Source organism: Aricia agestis, chromosome Z, assembly GCF_905147365.1.
Source record: "Aricia agestis chromosome Z, ilAriAges1.1, whole genome shotgun sequence".
In the NCBI taxonomy this organism is placed as follows: domain Eukaryota; kingdom Metazoa; phylum Arthropoda; class Insecta; order Lepidoptera; family Lycaenidae; genus Aricia; species Aricia agestis.
In genome coordinates, this window is record NC_056428.1 from 32,320,769 (window position 1) to 32,338,408 (window position 17,640).

Below are 17,640 nucleotides of genomic sequence, written 5' to 3' on the forward strand. Positions count from 1 at the left end.
GAATTGGTTGAGGTCGAATTTCGAAAAAGGCGCTAATGAAGAATAAGAATTATTTCATACTTTTTAGATCATATTTTTAAGAATATTGTTTTTACCTTGGAAGTCAGTTTAAATTTTTTGTTAAAAAATAATAATTTTACTCTTTTTAGTTATCTATAAGATAAGGTTTAATGCGTAAATAACCACTACGAATGTTAACTACATTACATTAAGTTACTGTAAGCGGAAATGTAGCAAATGCTTGCAGTTATCTAATCTAATTTCCAAACTTTTATCTTTAAAGGTTCAGGAGGTCTGTTCAGTGCCTTTGGATCAAGAGACACCTTTGTCTAAAATTTCACTTATTTATAACTTATGTTTAAGTTACTAAAAACAACTTCTTAACCGCCATTTGATTTTGAATTTTCAAGGGTTTACTTCGAATGCTCATAGATCCCATCATCAGATCACCACATATAAATTATATAAGGATATAACCTAAATGCGGCGGTAAACCGATTTTTAAAATTCTTGTGTTTGTTGTGTAGATACAACACAAGAATTTTAAAAATCGGTCCACAAACAGCTAAATAATCATCAAAAACATCAGCTTCGATGCTAAATATCACGAAAAGTACTAATAATTAGGTCGTAGGAAATCACTATATGTTTCCATACAAACTTCAAGGAGTCCCCTCGATTCCTCACGCTTCCCATCATCAGGTCACCACTTTTGTGAACATGGTACAAAATTCGAGCTATACCCTATACAACACAAAAATAATTTCGAAAATCGGACCATAAATGGCTGAGTAATCGTTGAACATACAAAAAAAAGGTACATGCAGCCAACGTATTGCCTCCTCCTTTTTAGAAGTCAGTCAAAAAGGAAGATATTGGATACCCCAATTCTCGCATTGAACTAAGGGGCGATTTCACTAAAGAAACGGAACGCGTTCAGTACACATTGAACCAGTTCGTGTAAACGCATTTATAACACCAAATTGCATTTCACCAATAAACGCCCAATGTTTGCGGTTTAAGGTGGGATGGGATAGTTTTATAAAACTTAGTTTTATAAAACTAAGTTTTATAAAACTTAGTTCCCATTGAACGCGTTCATGCTGCAACGTAAATCTCGTTTTGTTTCGTATGGATTTCACAAACTTCTTTTGATCGCGATTATTAAATCTAAGTTTACGTGACGTCACGCGATTATTTTACATGTCTTCATCATTTTAAAGCCTTTTCACGTTAATTTAACTACAAAATAGCAAGAAAAAATACATAAACTAACAAACACATGTGTCAAAACTGTCATCTTGACATTTCTTTTGTCTATGTTTTTCGTTCCGTCAAGACAGGGTTTGAACGGGTTTTATGACGTTAAACTTCGGACTTTGGGCGTTCAGAAGATAAAACTCGGATTTGTTGTGAACGCGCTCAGTTCATGCTGGTGAAAGCATTTCGATGTTATAATCGCGTTTATGCGTTTTGAACCGGTTCAGAGTGCTTTGAAGTTTGAACGCGTTCCATTTCTTTGGTGAAATCGCCCCTAAATACTTCATAAAACCCGTTCTAGTCCTGTCAGTGCATTGTCATGGCGGATCGAAATTCGAAAATCATAGACGCAAAATGACAGGCAGACAGATGCGTTTGGTTAGTTTATGTATCGTTTCTTGCTATTTTGCTGATAAAATAACGTGAAAAGGCTCCAAAATGATAAAAACATATAAAATAATCGCGTGACGTCAAGTAAAGATATTTTATTAATCGCGATTACAAGAAGATTGTGAAATCCATTTGAAACAAAACGAGATTTACGTTGCTGCATAAACGCGTTCAATGGGAACTAAGTTTTAAAGTTAATTAGTTATTTTGACCCTAATTAAGTAAGTTAGGTGTTTAGTACACGTTCTTAATAAGGAAGTAATGAACAGACAGGATACCGCTTATTTAGATATACTGCCACATTAAATTATTAAAGTAATAGAGTATGCAGATTAAACATACTGCACCCGCAGTGTACTACGTTCCACTCGTGATTTTTAGGGTTCCGACTTCCGTACCCAAAGGGTATTTAAGTAATAACGGGACCCTATTACTAAGACTTCGATGTCTGTCCGTTTGTCTATCTCCAGGCTGTAACTCAAGAACGGTAAAAGCTAGAGAATTAAAATTTTCACAGATTATGTATATTTGTTGCCACTATAACAACAAATACTAATAATCGGCCAAGTGTGAGTCGGACTCGCGCACGAAGGGTTCCGTACCGGTATACAGCGAAAGTAGACAAAAAATTGTGTCTTTTGTATGGGAGCCCCCCCTTAAATATTTATTTTATTTTAAAAATATGATTAATTATTAAAATACAAATATGATTAAGGATTTGGTGAAAATTTCAAATGCCTAGCTGTTACCATTATTGATTACGAGCAAAAAAGGACAAAAATATCAGGTTTCTTGTATGGGAGCCCGTTTTTACCCTTTGGGTACGGAACCCTAAAAACGAAATAAATTAAATATTTAAATATAATATAATAAAGTGGTTTTTCAAACATTTCTTGGTCTGTAGGTAGCAATGATGACAACAAGTAGACACCAAATGTTCACAAAATACTTAGAATTTGTGAACATTTGGTGTCAACCAAAAACATGAAATGTAAAAGGAGCCAAGCAATATTGCAATATTAGCTATTCAATACTTCTGTCGTAAACAGTTTTCAGATCACATTCAAGCCAAGCCTTCAACTTATTTTGTAATTTAAATCAACATTCTGTAAACGTATATCAATAGATTTCTTTATTTTATGCATGCACATGCTATATTATAATATATGCATTCGCTAATTTGGATAGCGAAGTTCGATGTTTGAAAATTCGCGTCGCATGCGCCATGACACTCAGCAGTCAACGATGCGTTATGTTAAATCCCATATATTTTTGACCTCTAACTTCGTTATCAAAACTATACTCCACTCGGGCTAACTTGTCGCTAGCGGTCATTGACTCCCTGTCAAAAACTTGTCACTTTCCATATAAACCGCGATTGACAATGAAGTGTCAGATATTGTCAATCGTGGTTTTATATAGAAAATGACAAGTTTTTGACAGGGAGTCAATAACCGCTAGCGACAATTTATCCCGAGTGGAGTATAGCTAATTTGTATTTTGACTTAGTACTCAAGTCTACAACCACTGAAGCTAGATATCAGTATAGAATTACGAAAATGTTTTTTTATTAGCACGTGCCTAGCACGTGCCATAATACAGTTAGGAATTATAACAGTAAGTTTATTGTATGCTGGTGCCGTTATTTTATTGACAGTATCTCCAGCGCCATGTATGTATGTTACATACATAATATGAGTCCCTATTTCCTTGTCATTTTTATTCATAACTAGACGACGCTCGCAACTCCATTGCGCCAAATACGTTTTCCGGGATAAAAATTATCCCATGTCCTTTCCCGGGACTCAAAGTATATCCATTCCAAATTTGAACAAAATTAGTTCAGTGGTTTGGGCGTGAAGAGGCAACGGACAGACACTTTCGCATTTATAATAATACTTACTAGACGTTCCGTGCGGATTCGCCCGCGTAAATTAGGAATTTCACGGAAACCGTACATTTCCCGCAAATAAATAGAATATGTCTCACGTGGTCTACTCTATATTATCTGTGCCAACTATTATAAAAATTGCTCCAGTAGTTCGTGAGATAAGCACTTTCAAATACTTGTCCCCGCTTTTTTTCACATTTTCCTCTATATCTTCTCTCCTATAATTGGTCTTAGCCCCAATTTCACCAACGTCTGTTAGTGTTAACAGCTTGTTAAATTGTCCTGTCTTCTCTTTCAATTATATGAAAAACGAAAGAGCTAACATGATACTAATTCGAGCATTAACTTTAACAGTCGTTGGTGAAATTTGGTCTTAGCGTGATAATAGCTTAAGCCCGGCCGCACATTGTCCGAATTCTGATCAGAAACAGTTGAATTTCGCCGGACCACCACCCCGCACACTATCCGAAATATCCTTCCGGCGAGTTCGAGCTCACTCGGCTCAGTACAAAATGTAAGAGACAGCGCGGACGTTCAACTGTTTCTGATCAGAAATTTCGGACAATGTGCGGCCGTGCTAAAGCCTTCCTCGATAAATAGTAGAAACTGATTTTCCAGCCGAAACCGAAACCGAACTCTCGGCCTTACTCTCAGTTTGGGCCGAAACCGAAACCGAAACTTGGTAAAACATTTAAAATTACGTTTATATACTGAAATTTATTGATTTTTAACATAAATTACAACTTTTGAAACTAAACTACCACATTGAATTTTTTACTTTTTGCGACATTTCTTAAAATAAGTATTATTAATCTCAGACTAATATGTTCCCTAGAAACTTTTTTGTACTAAACACACCGGCAAAATTAGAGGAACATAACAATTTTTTTTTAATTTTTCACTGATTTTTATATATTTATTTATTTATTTACTAATTGATTATTAAAAAATAAATTTTATATAAATTTAGGGCATAAAAACGTGAAAAATAGAAAAAATCAGCAAAAATCAAAAAATTAAGAAAATCTTTGAAATGTGAGTAGTAAGTTTTTAAGATAAATTCTCCATTTTTATTAAAGAAATGCCATGTTAAAAGCGTGTAATGCCTTCTATGGATTTCAAGAGGGCCTGGATACGCCATTCCATGCTTGCATTTTAATTGTCAATCATTTCCTGTAGGATATTCTCCTACTCCTCCACTAGCGCCAACTCGAGCTCCTGGACACATTTTGGAGCTGGAGTTTTAACTCGTACCGTTCACCCATTGATGTGCCACACGTCTTCAATCGGATCCACATCCGTAGACCACGCTGGCCTCGCCAGCATCGTTTAGGTAATAATGCCCGATTTTCTTACTCTATGGACGCACATAAAATTGAAATTACTACCTAAAACTGTGTAAAAGGCACACCATGCAGTTCCAGGATGTCGGTGCTATAGTCCTGTACTGTCAAAGTACCATCATCTATAATCATCAGCTCCATGCGGGCTCCAAATCATATGCAACTCCAAACCATTACGAAGCCTGCATCATAGGCCACTGTTTCCGGTAAGTTTGATAGCCTGTAGCTTTCCTTATGATTTATCCACATTCTTTATCGCCTGTCAATACAATGTACACAGAATTTGCTCCCATCACTGTACAGCACAAGATTTCACTCACTTGTCTAATTTTGATGTTCACGCGCAAATCTTAGCCTGGGTCTTCGGTGTCCTGTCTCAAGTTTTGGTGCCCTTGCTGGCACTTTTGAGTTTAATTTAACTTCTTTGAATCTTCTTCTTACTGTACAATCACTTACACGTTCATCTTGGACCTGTTCCGACAGGTTTCGTGTCTGCATAGCAGTTTGAGGTCGATTTCTTAAGTTTTGTTTCCTAACAAAATGGTCATCCTGAACCATTGTCACCCGATATCTGCCTTGTTCTCGTCTCCGAACGTAAGATCCAGTCTCTCTGAAGCGTTGAAAGTTACGATGAACCACGGAAGCCGACACACCTAAGGCCTGACTGACCGAACGGTAGGTGGGACCTTTCTCTATCGTGGTTACAGCTCTACCTGTCGCAGATGCTGGGAAATCACTAATTTTGTATCTAAGCAATGTGTTCTTCCAAAAACTAAACAATCAAATGAGCTGAGCATACCTTGCACCCCGCTAAAACGCCATTCTTTTCAGGAACACTTACAACGTCAATAATCGATAAACACTTATTAGGGCATAATTGCTATAAAAACCTGTCAACTTGCCAGTTTTGTTCAATATTTTATTTCTTGAATGAGCTTAGAAGCTATAAAAAAGGCTTTCAGACAGCCCGACCCACTTGAGTTCAAGTTTTGGCTCTTTTTACCTATGTTCCGCTAATTTTGCCAGTGTGTGTATATTCCGTCTTTTTATACGATTGCAAGTAGGTGCGATTTCACCAAAGAAATTGAACGCGCTTAGCGCACACTAAACTGGTTCTAAACGTATAAACACGTTTATAACACTTAGGTGGGATTTCACCAAACACAGATAAAACTTAGTTTTATAAAACTTAGTTCCCATTGAACGCGTTCCTGCTGCGACGTAAATCTCGTTTTGTTTCGATTGGATTTCACAAACTTCTTTTGATCGCGATTATTAAATCTAAGTTTAAGTGACGTCACGCGATTATTTTACATGTTTTCGTCATTTTAAAGCCTTTTCACGTTAATTTAACCACAAAATAGCAAGAAATAATACATACACTAACAAACGCAGGTGTCAAAACTGTCATCTTGACATTTCTTTTGTCTATGTTTTTCGTTCCGCCATGACAGGGCTTGAACGGGTTTTATGACGTTAAACTTCGGACTTTGGGCGTTCAAAAGATAAAACTCGGATTTGCTGTGAACGCGTTCAGTTTATGCTGGTGAAATGCATTTCGATGCTATAATCGCGTTTATACGTTTTGAACCGGTTCAGAGTGCTTTGAACGCGTTCCATTTCTTTGGTGAAATCGCCCCTTAATTGCATTTAACCAACATAAACTAAACACGTTCACACGTTTTAACTTCATAAAACACATTTAAGTCCTGTCAGTGTAGTGTCATGGCGAATCAAAAATCATAGACTAAAAAAATGTCAAGATGACAGTTACGTTTGGGTAGTTTATGTATCGTTTCTTGCTTTTTTGTTGATAAAATAACGTAACTAGACTCCAAAATGATAAAACCATGTAAAATCATCGCGTGGCGTCACATAAACTTAGATTTATTAATCGTGATTAAGAAAAGATTATACGGTATAAGAGATTGCGTGTTCATTAGTTAAAAGTTAATTTTGAATATTTAAATAAAACGCGTGGTAAAAGGAAAAGAGTGAGGCGAGATGATTAACTAGATAAATCTCGCAAGAAATATCCTAATATATTATCCTATAATCTCACAGTCAAACAAAAATTCTTATGTAAATGAAGTTCAAACACAATATAATAAATTTATCATAGCATTTACTAAATCGTTTGTTTGGGAAACATTGTAATAGCACGTAATTTGCCAACAGTTGTGTATTGTGTATATTAAATAAGTCGCGTTTGTTGTAAAAATAAAATTCAATATTTATAATTTCGATAACAATAAGATTAAACAATTTAATGAAAATAAAACGCAGTGCTAATTTTTGATTTGGGATAAATGTGGAAAACATTATCAGCAAAACACGATTAAATAGATGGTGCCGAACTGACAAGTTCGTTGGCAAGCAAGCACGATTTAACTGTGAAGTATACCGAACGACGCGTGAGTTTCGGCGGGGCCGAAAGTTTCAGTTATATTTTAGCCGAAACCGAAACTAAGGCCGAAACTAGATTTTTTGGCCGAAACTGGCTGAAAACGAAACCGAAAGTTCGGTTGGTCACTAATAAATAGGCTATCAAACACTGAAAGAATTTTTCAAATCAGACCAGTAGTTCCCTAGATTAACGCGTTTAAACGAAGAAACAAACTCTGGTGAAACTATTAATCTGTACTCTACTTAATATTATATTAAGTATAGTACAGATTAATAGTTTACATAGACGCCATATTTAACTTTAACCAAAGATTTGACATTTTGCACTGTAGTTATAGTTAAAGTTAGTTGGTGCAACCCAACCTAAAAAGCGAGAAAAGGCTTTTTCACCAGGGGTAACGCATTTAAAGCAAGTTATTCATGCAACAACCATATCAGTTTGCCACAAATTGCTAACACCGGATCCGGTGTCCGGATCCGGTATATTGGGACTGGATCCGGTACCCGTAAAATGATGCCGGATCCGGCGGTTTACCGGACCTGGTTTTCCGGATTGCAATCCCTAGTTACTTCTTCACGTCCAAACGGCTAGAGCGATTTAAATATAATTTGGTACGGTATGAAGTTAGTTGTCAATACCCTGGATTAGCAGACAGGCACAGAATATATTATATTAGTAGTACCAAGTACCAACACAGGTTACTTTTTACTGTGGGAAAATATCACAGTTTTTCCGTAATAAACCGCAAGTAACACCGCGTGATACAACTAGTATTATAAATTTCCATGTGAATATTATATTTTATAGTTATGTCGTTGTTAGTATTGTGTAATAAATAATAATATAGTATTAATTGTAAACTACGATCCCGCCGCGCCGCTACAATTGATAAGGTACTGATAAAATATTATGGTTACTTATATGTATTGTGTGGTTGTTAATGTTACCAAGTATACATCCTTATATTTATTATTATATTACATTTTGGATAATGTAACATTTATTATAGTTGATTATAGGAATACCAGAAATAAGCATAAGCTACATTTGCCGGTGATCAGACTCAGTAAAGTTAGTAAATCTTTTAAAGGTCAATGTGCCTTTACAATAATATCCTAGAAAAAATTCAAAAATTTTTTTAAAAAATCAGCCAAGTGCGAGTCGGACTCGCGCACGAAGGGTTCCGTACCGTTATAAAGGAAAAATAGGCCAAAAATTGTGTTTTTGTATGGGAGCCCCCCTAAAATTTTTATTTTATTTTAATATTGTAATTAAATATTATGGTACACATATAATAAAGGACTTTGTGAAAAATTCAAGTACCTAGCCTTAGCCATTTTTTGATATAGAGCAAAAAAGGCACAAAAAATAGGTTTGTTGTAAGGGAGCCCCCCTTAAATATTTATTTTATTTTATTATCATTATTTGTTGAATAAGCGGCAACAGAAATACACAATCCGTCCAAATTTCAGAAGTCTAGCTATAGCGGTCCTTGAGTTACAGCCTGGAGACAGACAGACGGACGGACGGACAGACATCGAAGTAATAGGGATCCGTTTTCACCCTTTGGGTACGGAACCCTAAAAAGCCAAAGCCTATAATTACAAAGTCGATGATTTCATAAACGAAGGCACATCTTGGGAGTAGGATGGCTGCTTGCAAGGCTACTTCTAAATTATTATAATATGACTTATAATTATGTATTGTAATAAGCTGACAAACCATCGGCCGCTTTTATATAAATGTACCACTTTTTACATACCTAGTGTAAATTAGCTTATTGTTATTTTCCACTTTTTTGATAAAAGCTGGCCCCGTGCGAGTTTCTTACGCCGCGCCGTTTCTTCTCGCCGGGTTAGTTCCCGAACCGGTGGTAGACACCATGTAGACTTTCTGAGAACATTAATTATAATTGTACTCCCATAGATACCAAAGGTCGCTTGGAAGAAATTGCTCAAAAGCATAAAAGCCGCCTTTGCGTTCTTGTATCTTTGCTGAATGTATTTTATGTTTGTACAATATCTTGAACGCAATCTATATCTATACTAATATTATAAATGCGAAAGTATCTCTGTCTGTCTGTCTGTCTCGTTTTCACACCAAAAGTACCGAACCGATTGTAATGAAATTTTGTATACAGATAGTTTAAAGCCTGAGAAAGAACAACGGCTACTTTTTTACTGGTAAAAAGGGTTGTAAGGGGGTGAAAATGCGTAAATTTGTTCAAATTAAGTTAGTTCCAAAAATTCATAATAGATGGCGCCGTGCGTCTCTTACATCGCGCTGACGCTTACTCAAACCTCTTTCTATAAGAGGTGGTATCATCTTACATTCGAATTTCGATCTCTTTCGATTGTTATTTCTTTTATACGTTATTAAATAACTCAGTACTTTATCTATGCAGTGACGTAACCTTAAACCTATCAATGATAAATAGTTTATGGGTAAAGTTGTGTAATTGGAGGGCTATATAAGCTTTAAAATTTGGCATAAAATATAAAGTTTATTTAAAAAAAAGAAATATGTGCACACTGCACAGCTGTTTTGATTGAAGGGGTAGGTACAAGGGTTTTTTTATAAAAGCTTTTGACACCAATTTTATTGACATCGCGCGCTATAAACTGAAGTCCACGCGGACGAAGTCGCGGGCAACAGCTAGTAAAGTATATATTCTATTCTATTTGTTTCAAATTTATTCAGAAATAAAACAATTTTTCTTTATTTATTTATTTACTTATAACAATACATATACAACACATAATTAATATAATATTTGAGGCCTTTCTGCGCCTGTTGGGTTAGAGTTAACTTTGGTTTAATTTTTTTTTTCTTGTGCTAAGAAAAAGTTATGATAATATTTTATCACACAGTTATTACTTGGTTGCAGCCTCTATGGTGCATGGATGTTACTTTTAGTTATTATTTTTGAAATTATAATTAACTGATATTTTAGAACAACATGACTATTTGAAAAATATTATTCTGAAATACAATATGCACAGTAGTTATGTAGGAACGTCCATTAAAGTTGTAGGAAAATTATAAATAGAAAACGTGCTAAGTCAGTCCAGCCAATTACCACGAATTGAGCAAAGCGAAAATCTAAACATTGTGAAATAATAATAATATAATTGTAATACGTTAAAATAAACATGCAAGATTTTTAGACCAAACTGTCGTTAACTATTTAAAAATAAATAAATAATAGGTGCATATATATAATTTTATGTATTATTTTCTTTTTATACTATGAATACGCGAGCGAAAATCTTTGGATCCCTTTTCACGAAAAATGCGGAAACGTAGCTTAGGTGAAAGAATTTTTGCACAGTTATAGTTTACTAGATGACGCCCGCAACTCCGTTGCGCCAAAACTCATTTATCGCGTGGGAACCGTACATTTTTCCGGGATAAAAAGTATCCTATGTCCTTTCCCGGGACTCAAAGTATCTCCATACCAAATTTCAGCAAAATCGGTTCAGCTGTTTGGGCGTGAAGAGGTAACAGACAGACAAACAGACAGACAGACGGACAGACAGACAGACAGACACACTTTCACATTTATAATATTAGTATGGAAGTATGGATATGGTGAAGGAGTGCATCGAGCTAATGTTGTTTTAAAATTATTATGCTTTTATCATACATTTTTTTAACAAATAAAACATTACACACACTACAACACACACACTAGGAGATTTTGGTGGACAAGCCTATACACACAAATTGTACTATTTTATTTATGGTTGAAGTCTGTTGTCAAATTGAAAATAGCTTTATCTCAATGGAAAATAGATTTAGTTTTTGTTAGGGTTCCGTAGCCAAATGGCAAAAAACGGAACCCTTATAGATTCGTCATGTCTGTCTGTCTGTCTGTCCGTCCGTATGTCACAGCTACTTTTCTCCGAAACTATAAGAGCTATACTTTTGAAACTTGGTAAGTAGATGTAATCTGTGAACCGCCTTAAAATTTTGATACAAATATGGAAAAATTATTATAAAAAATTTTAGGGGTACAACTGAAACAAAAAATTTTTTTTTTCATCTAACCTATGCGTGTACCCCACACGCATACGCGTGCACACGCACATCTATGGATAGGTCTCCAAAAATCTTCTAAAGTAGGGGCATGATAAGTCTAAACAAAATATATGATGTACATTACTATAAAAACCACCAACGAAAATTGATTTGAACGAGATCTAGCAAGTAGTTTTTTTTAAACGTCATAAATGGTAGACCTTAAATTAACTTCCATTAAATCTATTGAAATATAAAAATAAATCAAAAACCTTTTAATTTCATAAAAATAAACCTTATTGCTGCTGCGGAACCCTTCATGGGCGAGTCCAACTCGCACTTGGCCGGTTTTTTTAAATCATAAACAATGTATTAGACAATTACAACACGGCCAGTCTGTCATCATTTGACTTTATTAATCTGAGCCTGTCGCTGGAAGGAATTACCTATGTCTAAAAATAATAAAGCTACGAATAATAAAAACTATTATTCGTAGTTTTTATTATTCCTAGTAATAAAGTCAATATTTTGATAATAGAATATCAATAGATTAAAAAGCATGAAATAAAATAAAATTAAGAAATTAAAAATAAACCCCGCCAAACAACTTTAAAAAGTTATGAAATAATATTTGTTCAAATAATTCCTAACATGTGTAAAGTAATATTTTAGTCCATAATTGTTGTCACTGTGTGTCGGGGGACCGCCAAGTAAACTACAACGGGCCAAGTCGTTGATTATCTCGATTCAGTTCGCTGTGAATTGATCCTTCAATAGTTAATGTTATGTAAAATCAAACATCCACATTAGCGTTCCCTCAACACACCTTGACATCAATAATTATGGGTTAAAATTAGTGACCGACCGAACTTTCGGTTTCGGTTTCGGCCAGTTTCGGCCAAAAAATCTAGTTTCGGCCTTAGTTTCGATTTCGGCCAAGATATAGCCGAAACTTTCGGCCCCGCCGAAACTTCAGTGTTCGTGAATTATTTTCGTGCGTCGTTCGGTAAACTTTGCAGTTAACGCCGACGAGGCCCCGGCTCATTTTGCCACCGTCCATTTATCATGTATTGCTAAGTATTTATTTTGTTTTTATTAGTACTTCGTTTTATTTTCATCAAATTGTCTAAACTTATTCTTATCGAACATTGGAGGTATATTGTTGAATTTTATTTGTAAACGACAAACGCACGTTTATTTAATATAAACTGTTGGTGAATTACGTGTTATGTTCTAATTTTAACAATTTTTTCCAAACAAACGATTAAGTAAATGATATCGTAGCCTATTTCATAAAGTAACATTTTATTTGAATTTTGGTCGGTTGGTAAAATAATCGCGCGACAAAAAGTCGTCGATTATTTTACCTACCTACAAAAATTCAAATAAAATGTCACTTTACGACATATGCTATAGGTTTCATTTTACTCTACGCCACTAAAAAGCATCGGCGGCATGGGTTGCTAGATCAATGTCGGTAGAAAATGAAAGGTATAACCTATTTCATAAAGTGACATTTTATTTGAATTTTGGTCGGTCGGTAAAATAATCGCGCGATAAAAAGTCGTAGTGCGCGCCAGCTCTTAGAGTTACTTATGTGACAAAATAAATTAAAAGTTTTCTTTCTTTTCAGATCAATACGTAATTTTCTACGTGCAGAAACAAACAGGATGGCAAACGTAAGTTTATTTTATTAATTCTTGTTTTACTTAAATCTATTGCTAAAATTACGGAGCTACATAATATTATAAAATTACCAGCTGTCCCGGCAAACGTTTCTTGGGCATAAAAAGTATTTCGCCCGTATTATTTTATTGAAGTGACTAAATAAGTATGTCACAGATCACAATGGCAACGTCCATCGCCATCCCGTCGCACAAACAATGGTCGCCGTCAGTCTCGAGTTGTAATAATTTACTATTATTTATTCAACAAATGCACTTATCAATATAAAAAGTACCCAATAGCCGATTCTCAGACCCACTGAATATGCATATTATAAAATTTGGTTAAAATCAGTAAAGCCGTTTCGAAGGAGTACGCGGCCTAACTTGTGACACGAGAATTTTATATATAAGATAAAACTGAAGTGCTTTGTTATTTCTTTTGAAAGTCCGTCTGTCCGTGCTATAAAAAATATGGCTGGACAGTTGAACGAATTTTGCTTTCCCATGGGGGGTGACTTTATAAAATACTATCGACGCCTATCTACGTCAAACTTTTACCCATTAAGGCCGTGTACAGAATGCTTCCAATACGAATTTGTCTCGAACTTGCCACTTGGCAGGTTCATATACTGGAAATATCAACCTACATTCTACTGTTTCGATAAAAGGTGGTGTAACCTTTTTAGGGTTCCGTACCCAAAGGGTAAAGACGGGACCCTATTACTGAGACTTCTACTTTTTTTTGTTTTAAATCTGACTTAATTGAGAGTGTTCTTAGCTATAGTTCATCATCATCAGCCTGCTTCGTGCTGAAAAATCGCGGTTCATCTGGTTCGTGAAGGGCCGATTAGCAACTTGCAGTGGTTTGGTGGGCTTTATTGCATTCTAGTTCGTGATATTTATGCATATTTACACATTAATAGAAAGTTGACCTGGTGCTGCAGCATCACCTGGTAATCAATAGAATACCCAACTCCTCAGCAACTTAGAGTAATGGTTTCATGTTTGGGCTCATTTAATAATTGCGACAACTAGTAAGGTGCAGCATCACCTGGATTCTATAGGAGCCGAGCTACATATGAACCCAAAGTGCAGGTTTCATGTTTGGATTCATATTGACGGCCTCATCCAAAAGGACATTCCTAGATGGTATTCATTGGGATATAATAGCATGATGTTGATAGGAATTATTCTGCACTATAACCAACAGAAGATTAAAAAGCATGAAATAAAATTAAATTAAGAAATTTAAAAAAGCCCCCGCCAAACAACTTTAAAAAGTAATTAAATAATATATTTTATTGACTTTAAGTTTAAATAATTCCTAAGTGTAAAGTGATATTTTAGTCCATAATTGTTGTCACGGTGTGTCGGGGGACGGCCTAATGTAGATGTTTGATTTAACATAACATTATAGTTTAAGGGTCAGTTTTCAGCGAACCAAATCGAGACAATCAGTGACATGTAAATATTCATAAATGTGACGAACTAGAATGCAATAAAGCCCACCAAACGACTGCAATTTGCTAATCGGCCCTTCACGAACCAGATGAACCACGATTTTTCAGCACAGAGCAGGCTGATTATGATGAACTATAGCTAAGAACACTCTCAATTAAGTCAGCTTTCAAACAAAAAAAAAACTAGATCAAAATCGGTCCACCCGTTTGGATGCTACGATGCCACAGACAGACAGACAGACACGTCAAAGTAACTGAGATGATGTTGTTGTTTGGTAGTTGCTGTTGTTGTTATTAGTAGTAGTTGCCCTGTAAACGACACGTTATAAATGTACGTTCATTGATCATACAAAAAGTTATCAAAAACTAGCGGTACTACGGAACCCTATATTGCGCGTGGCCCGACACGCACTTGGTCGGTATTTTCTCATTATCACCAGTGTGCTAATAGCACTTCTTAAACATTGACTCACCACAAGTACCCGTCTAGGTGATTTAATCACTGTTATCAGTCTGCCTTGGGTTAACAGAGTTATTGTTGAAATAGTACAAATTCCAAGCCAAGAGGCTATAAGTAATATAGTCTTATGCTAAGTACTCACATACGGTTTTGCTCGATAGTTTTACTCCGAATCGAAGGAAATTACATATTTAACATAGGTATTTAATTCTATCGGAGCCGGCTCGAAGTGAGCCATCGAGCTGTCAGTTTTGCGGTCCACACGGTGGTTGATGGTTATTGCTCGATTTGGAGTAAAACTATCGAGCAAAACCGTACGTTAGTACTTAGCAATACGTGTTCATTTGAAATATCAAAAAAATATGAATTTTTGTGACTACAAGTCTACGTGGTTTGGACCATTACGTCTGATTTATAATGATTAATGATTAATGACACTAATTATCTTCTTCCTATTTCCAACGAAACTACACTAATATTCTGGTAGAAAATTTTATGACGACTTCCTATAGTCACGGAACAAATGATAAAATTATTGTTACAAGTGTAAATTATAATAATATACCAGTTAAGTAATGGTCGGTATGATAATATCATAATATTATAAAAAATTAGGATGTGATTCGAAAACGCGTAAAAAGCTTAAATGAATAAATAAGCTATTTCTTTAGATAGATTCGAAATTCTAGGTTCTGAAGTCTACAGTACCTAAATATCTGCCGCATTTCAAAACTTTTAATGATCTTTTTTTTTTCAGGACACAAATGGGAATGTGCCTGCGGCTCACGAGCTGGAGTCCTTCTTGCCAGAAGCAGAAAAGGGCAACGCAAAACCTGTCAGGGAGTTAGTATAATACAGATAGTACATCCGTGTTTCACTTAGCGGTTCAGTTGAAAACCGGTGTCATGTACATCCTCATACATGGCCTAAGCCGAACTGGACCTTTTTTTGGTCACACGTAGGCACAATTTGTCAAATAACTAGTTGGTCTACCCCAAACTTTGTATTATATTTATTGTGTCTAGTGTACATTAAAAACACACTTTCGCATTTATAGTATTAGGTGGGTATTATTATGGATAAGTGTCATGCACTGTTTATGTGTAAATAAAGATTCATTATCGCATTTATCGAAACTCAAAACCCGCGACTCATAGCTCAGTCAACAAAATATTTGTAGAATGCGTGAGCGGGAACCTAAGCAATTTCTGCAGGAACTTATTCAGGGCATTTAAGGACAAAACATACCAAAAGTCCTGACGTCTAGGAGGTAAGCCGGAGGGAGGGGAGGGGGGGGGGCGACAAAGGTCTCAATTTTTGGTTTTTCGTCAATAACAAAAAAGGATGTGTTGTAGCAAAAAGTCTTCTATGACGAAATTAAAGCTTATTAAATTCTCTATAAATCCAAATTCTCATCCGTCTTCGAAATACACGCTCAGGAAAAGTGAAAATTTTAAAAAGCTTTAAAGATAAATTTCGCTAAGCTTTATAAAATTCGCGACATTACTTACATATTATTATCGTAAGAAATCTTCCCTCCGGCTTAGGTACCTCCTAGACGTAAGGACTTTTAGTACTTTTAGTTTTGTCCCTAATCACCCTGAATAAGTTCCAGCAGAAATCGCAGGCAACAAGTATCTCTTTAATCAATTTTATCTAAATCTGTCTAGCGATTTCAGCGTGAACAAGCAAGACACTAGACTTTCGCATTTATGATAATATTAGTAACCAATTTAATATTAACATGTGATACAGTATCGCCATAGGTATACTTTGTTAGCTTCATTTTGTATGGCTTTAAGTTTTACTTTCGCCATGAACTCAATAAAATATAAATTGTTTCAAAATAAGCTAGGTCGGTAATAAGTTTAGGAATTATGGATATCTAAATCTATTACATGGACAGTAGGTACCCAGATACCTGCTTGATTCCAAAATTAAGTAATCAAGATTTTGCACAGCTTTTGCTTTTTCATTCAAGCTAGTATATCTATGAGTATGGCGGTGCCGCTGCCGCTGCGGCGTGTGTGTAAACAGCCTTTATTTTGTATTTGCTTGTAATTTTGATAAAACTTGGGATGGTTATATAATATAACCATCTGTAGATCTTGAATCCTGAGTCCTGACATATTACTGAGATTAAAATTAAGTTTTGTTACAGATATTACCTGTCAAAAGATTCGGAGTCAGAGGAGGATTTCGACCCGTTTGCTGATAGGAACGTTAAGAACCCTACATCGTAAGTGTAATTTAGTACTTATCAGTTACTTTTTATTTGATTTTCTCTTCACGTTATCGATCGTTATTTATTGCAAGATATATGTCGAGTGTCAAAAAGGGCATGTCAGCCTGCAAGGTTTTCGTCGATTCTTTGAATGATGTGATTTGTGAAATATGCATTCGATATTTTCGAAGGCGAAGTGGTAAACCTTAAATTTATTGTTTTGACATAACTAAGTAATATGTCGCGATGTCTTAAATTTTAACTACGCTTATCAAATTGCACAAGTTTTTAATTTCTATCTTAATTCGCTGTGAAAATTATTATTATCCGTGTACACAGTACAGGTTAAGATGAGAATGTAGCCGCGAAAAGCTCTGGTTTCGAAATATGGCGAAACCTTTCGTCGTTGCGGTTTCAGTGGTCACTGGTTTTTTTTGCGACAAAATTGCGACAAAAGTGGTTTACAATGGTTTCATTATATCACCAACTTTTTCTCACTTACGTTGCCCTTTACTTAC

The 17,640-nt window shown here is 35.4% G+C and overlaps 1 protein-coding gene across 1 annotated transcript in view; it reads left to right on the plus strand.

The window, feature by feature from the left end:
- LOC121738568 (proton-coupled amino acid transporter-like protein pathetic) overlaps positions 1–17,640 on the plus strand; it is a 70,191-nt gene that overhangs the window by 29,790 nt on the left and 22,761 nt on the right. The window contains exons 2-4 of the mRNA XM_042130728.1: positions 12,945–12,990; positions 15,656–15,741; positions 17,060–17,137. Of these exons, the coding sequence (XP_041986662.1) occupies positions 12,982–12,990; positions 15,656–15,741; positions 17,060–17,137 (173 nt within the window). The 5' untranslated portion in view covers positions 12,945–12,981. The remainder of the gene's footprint in view (positions 1–12,944; positions 12,991–15,655; positions 15,742–17,059; positions 17,138–17,640) is intronic.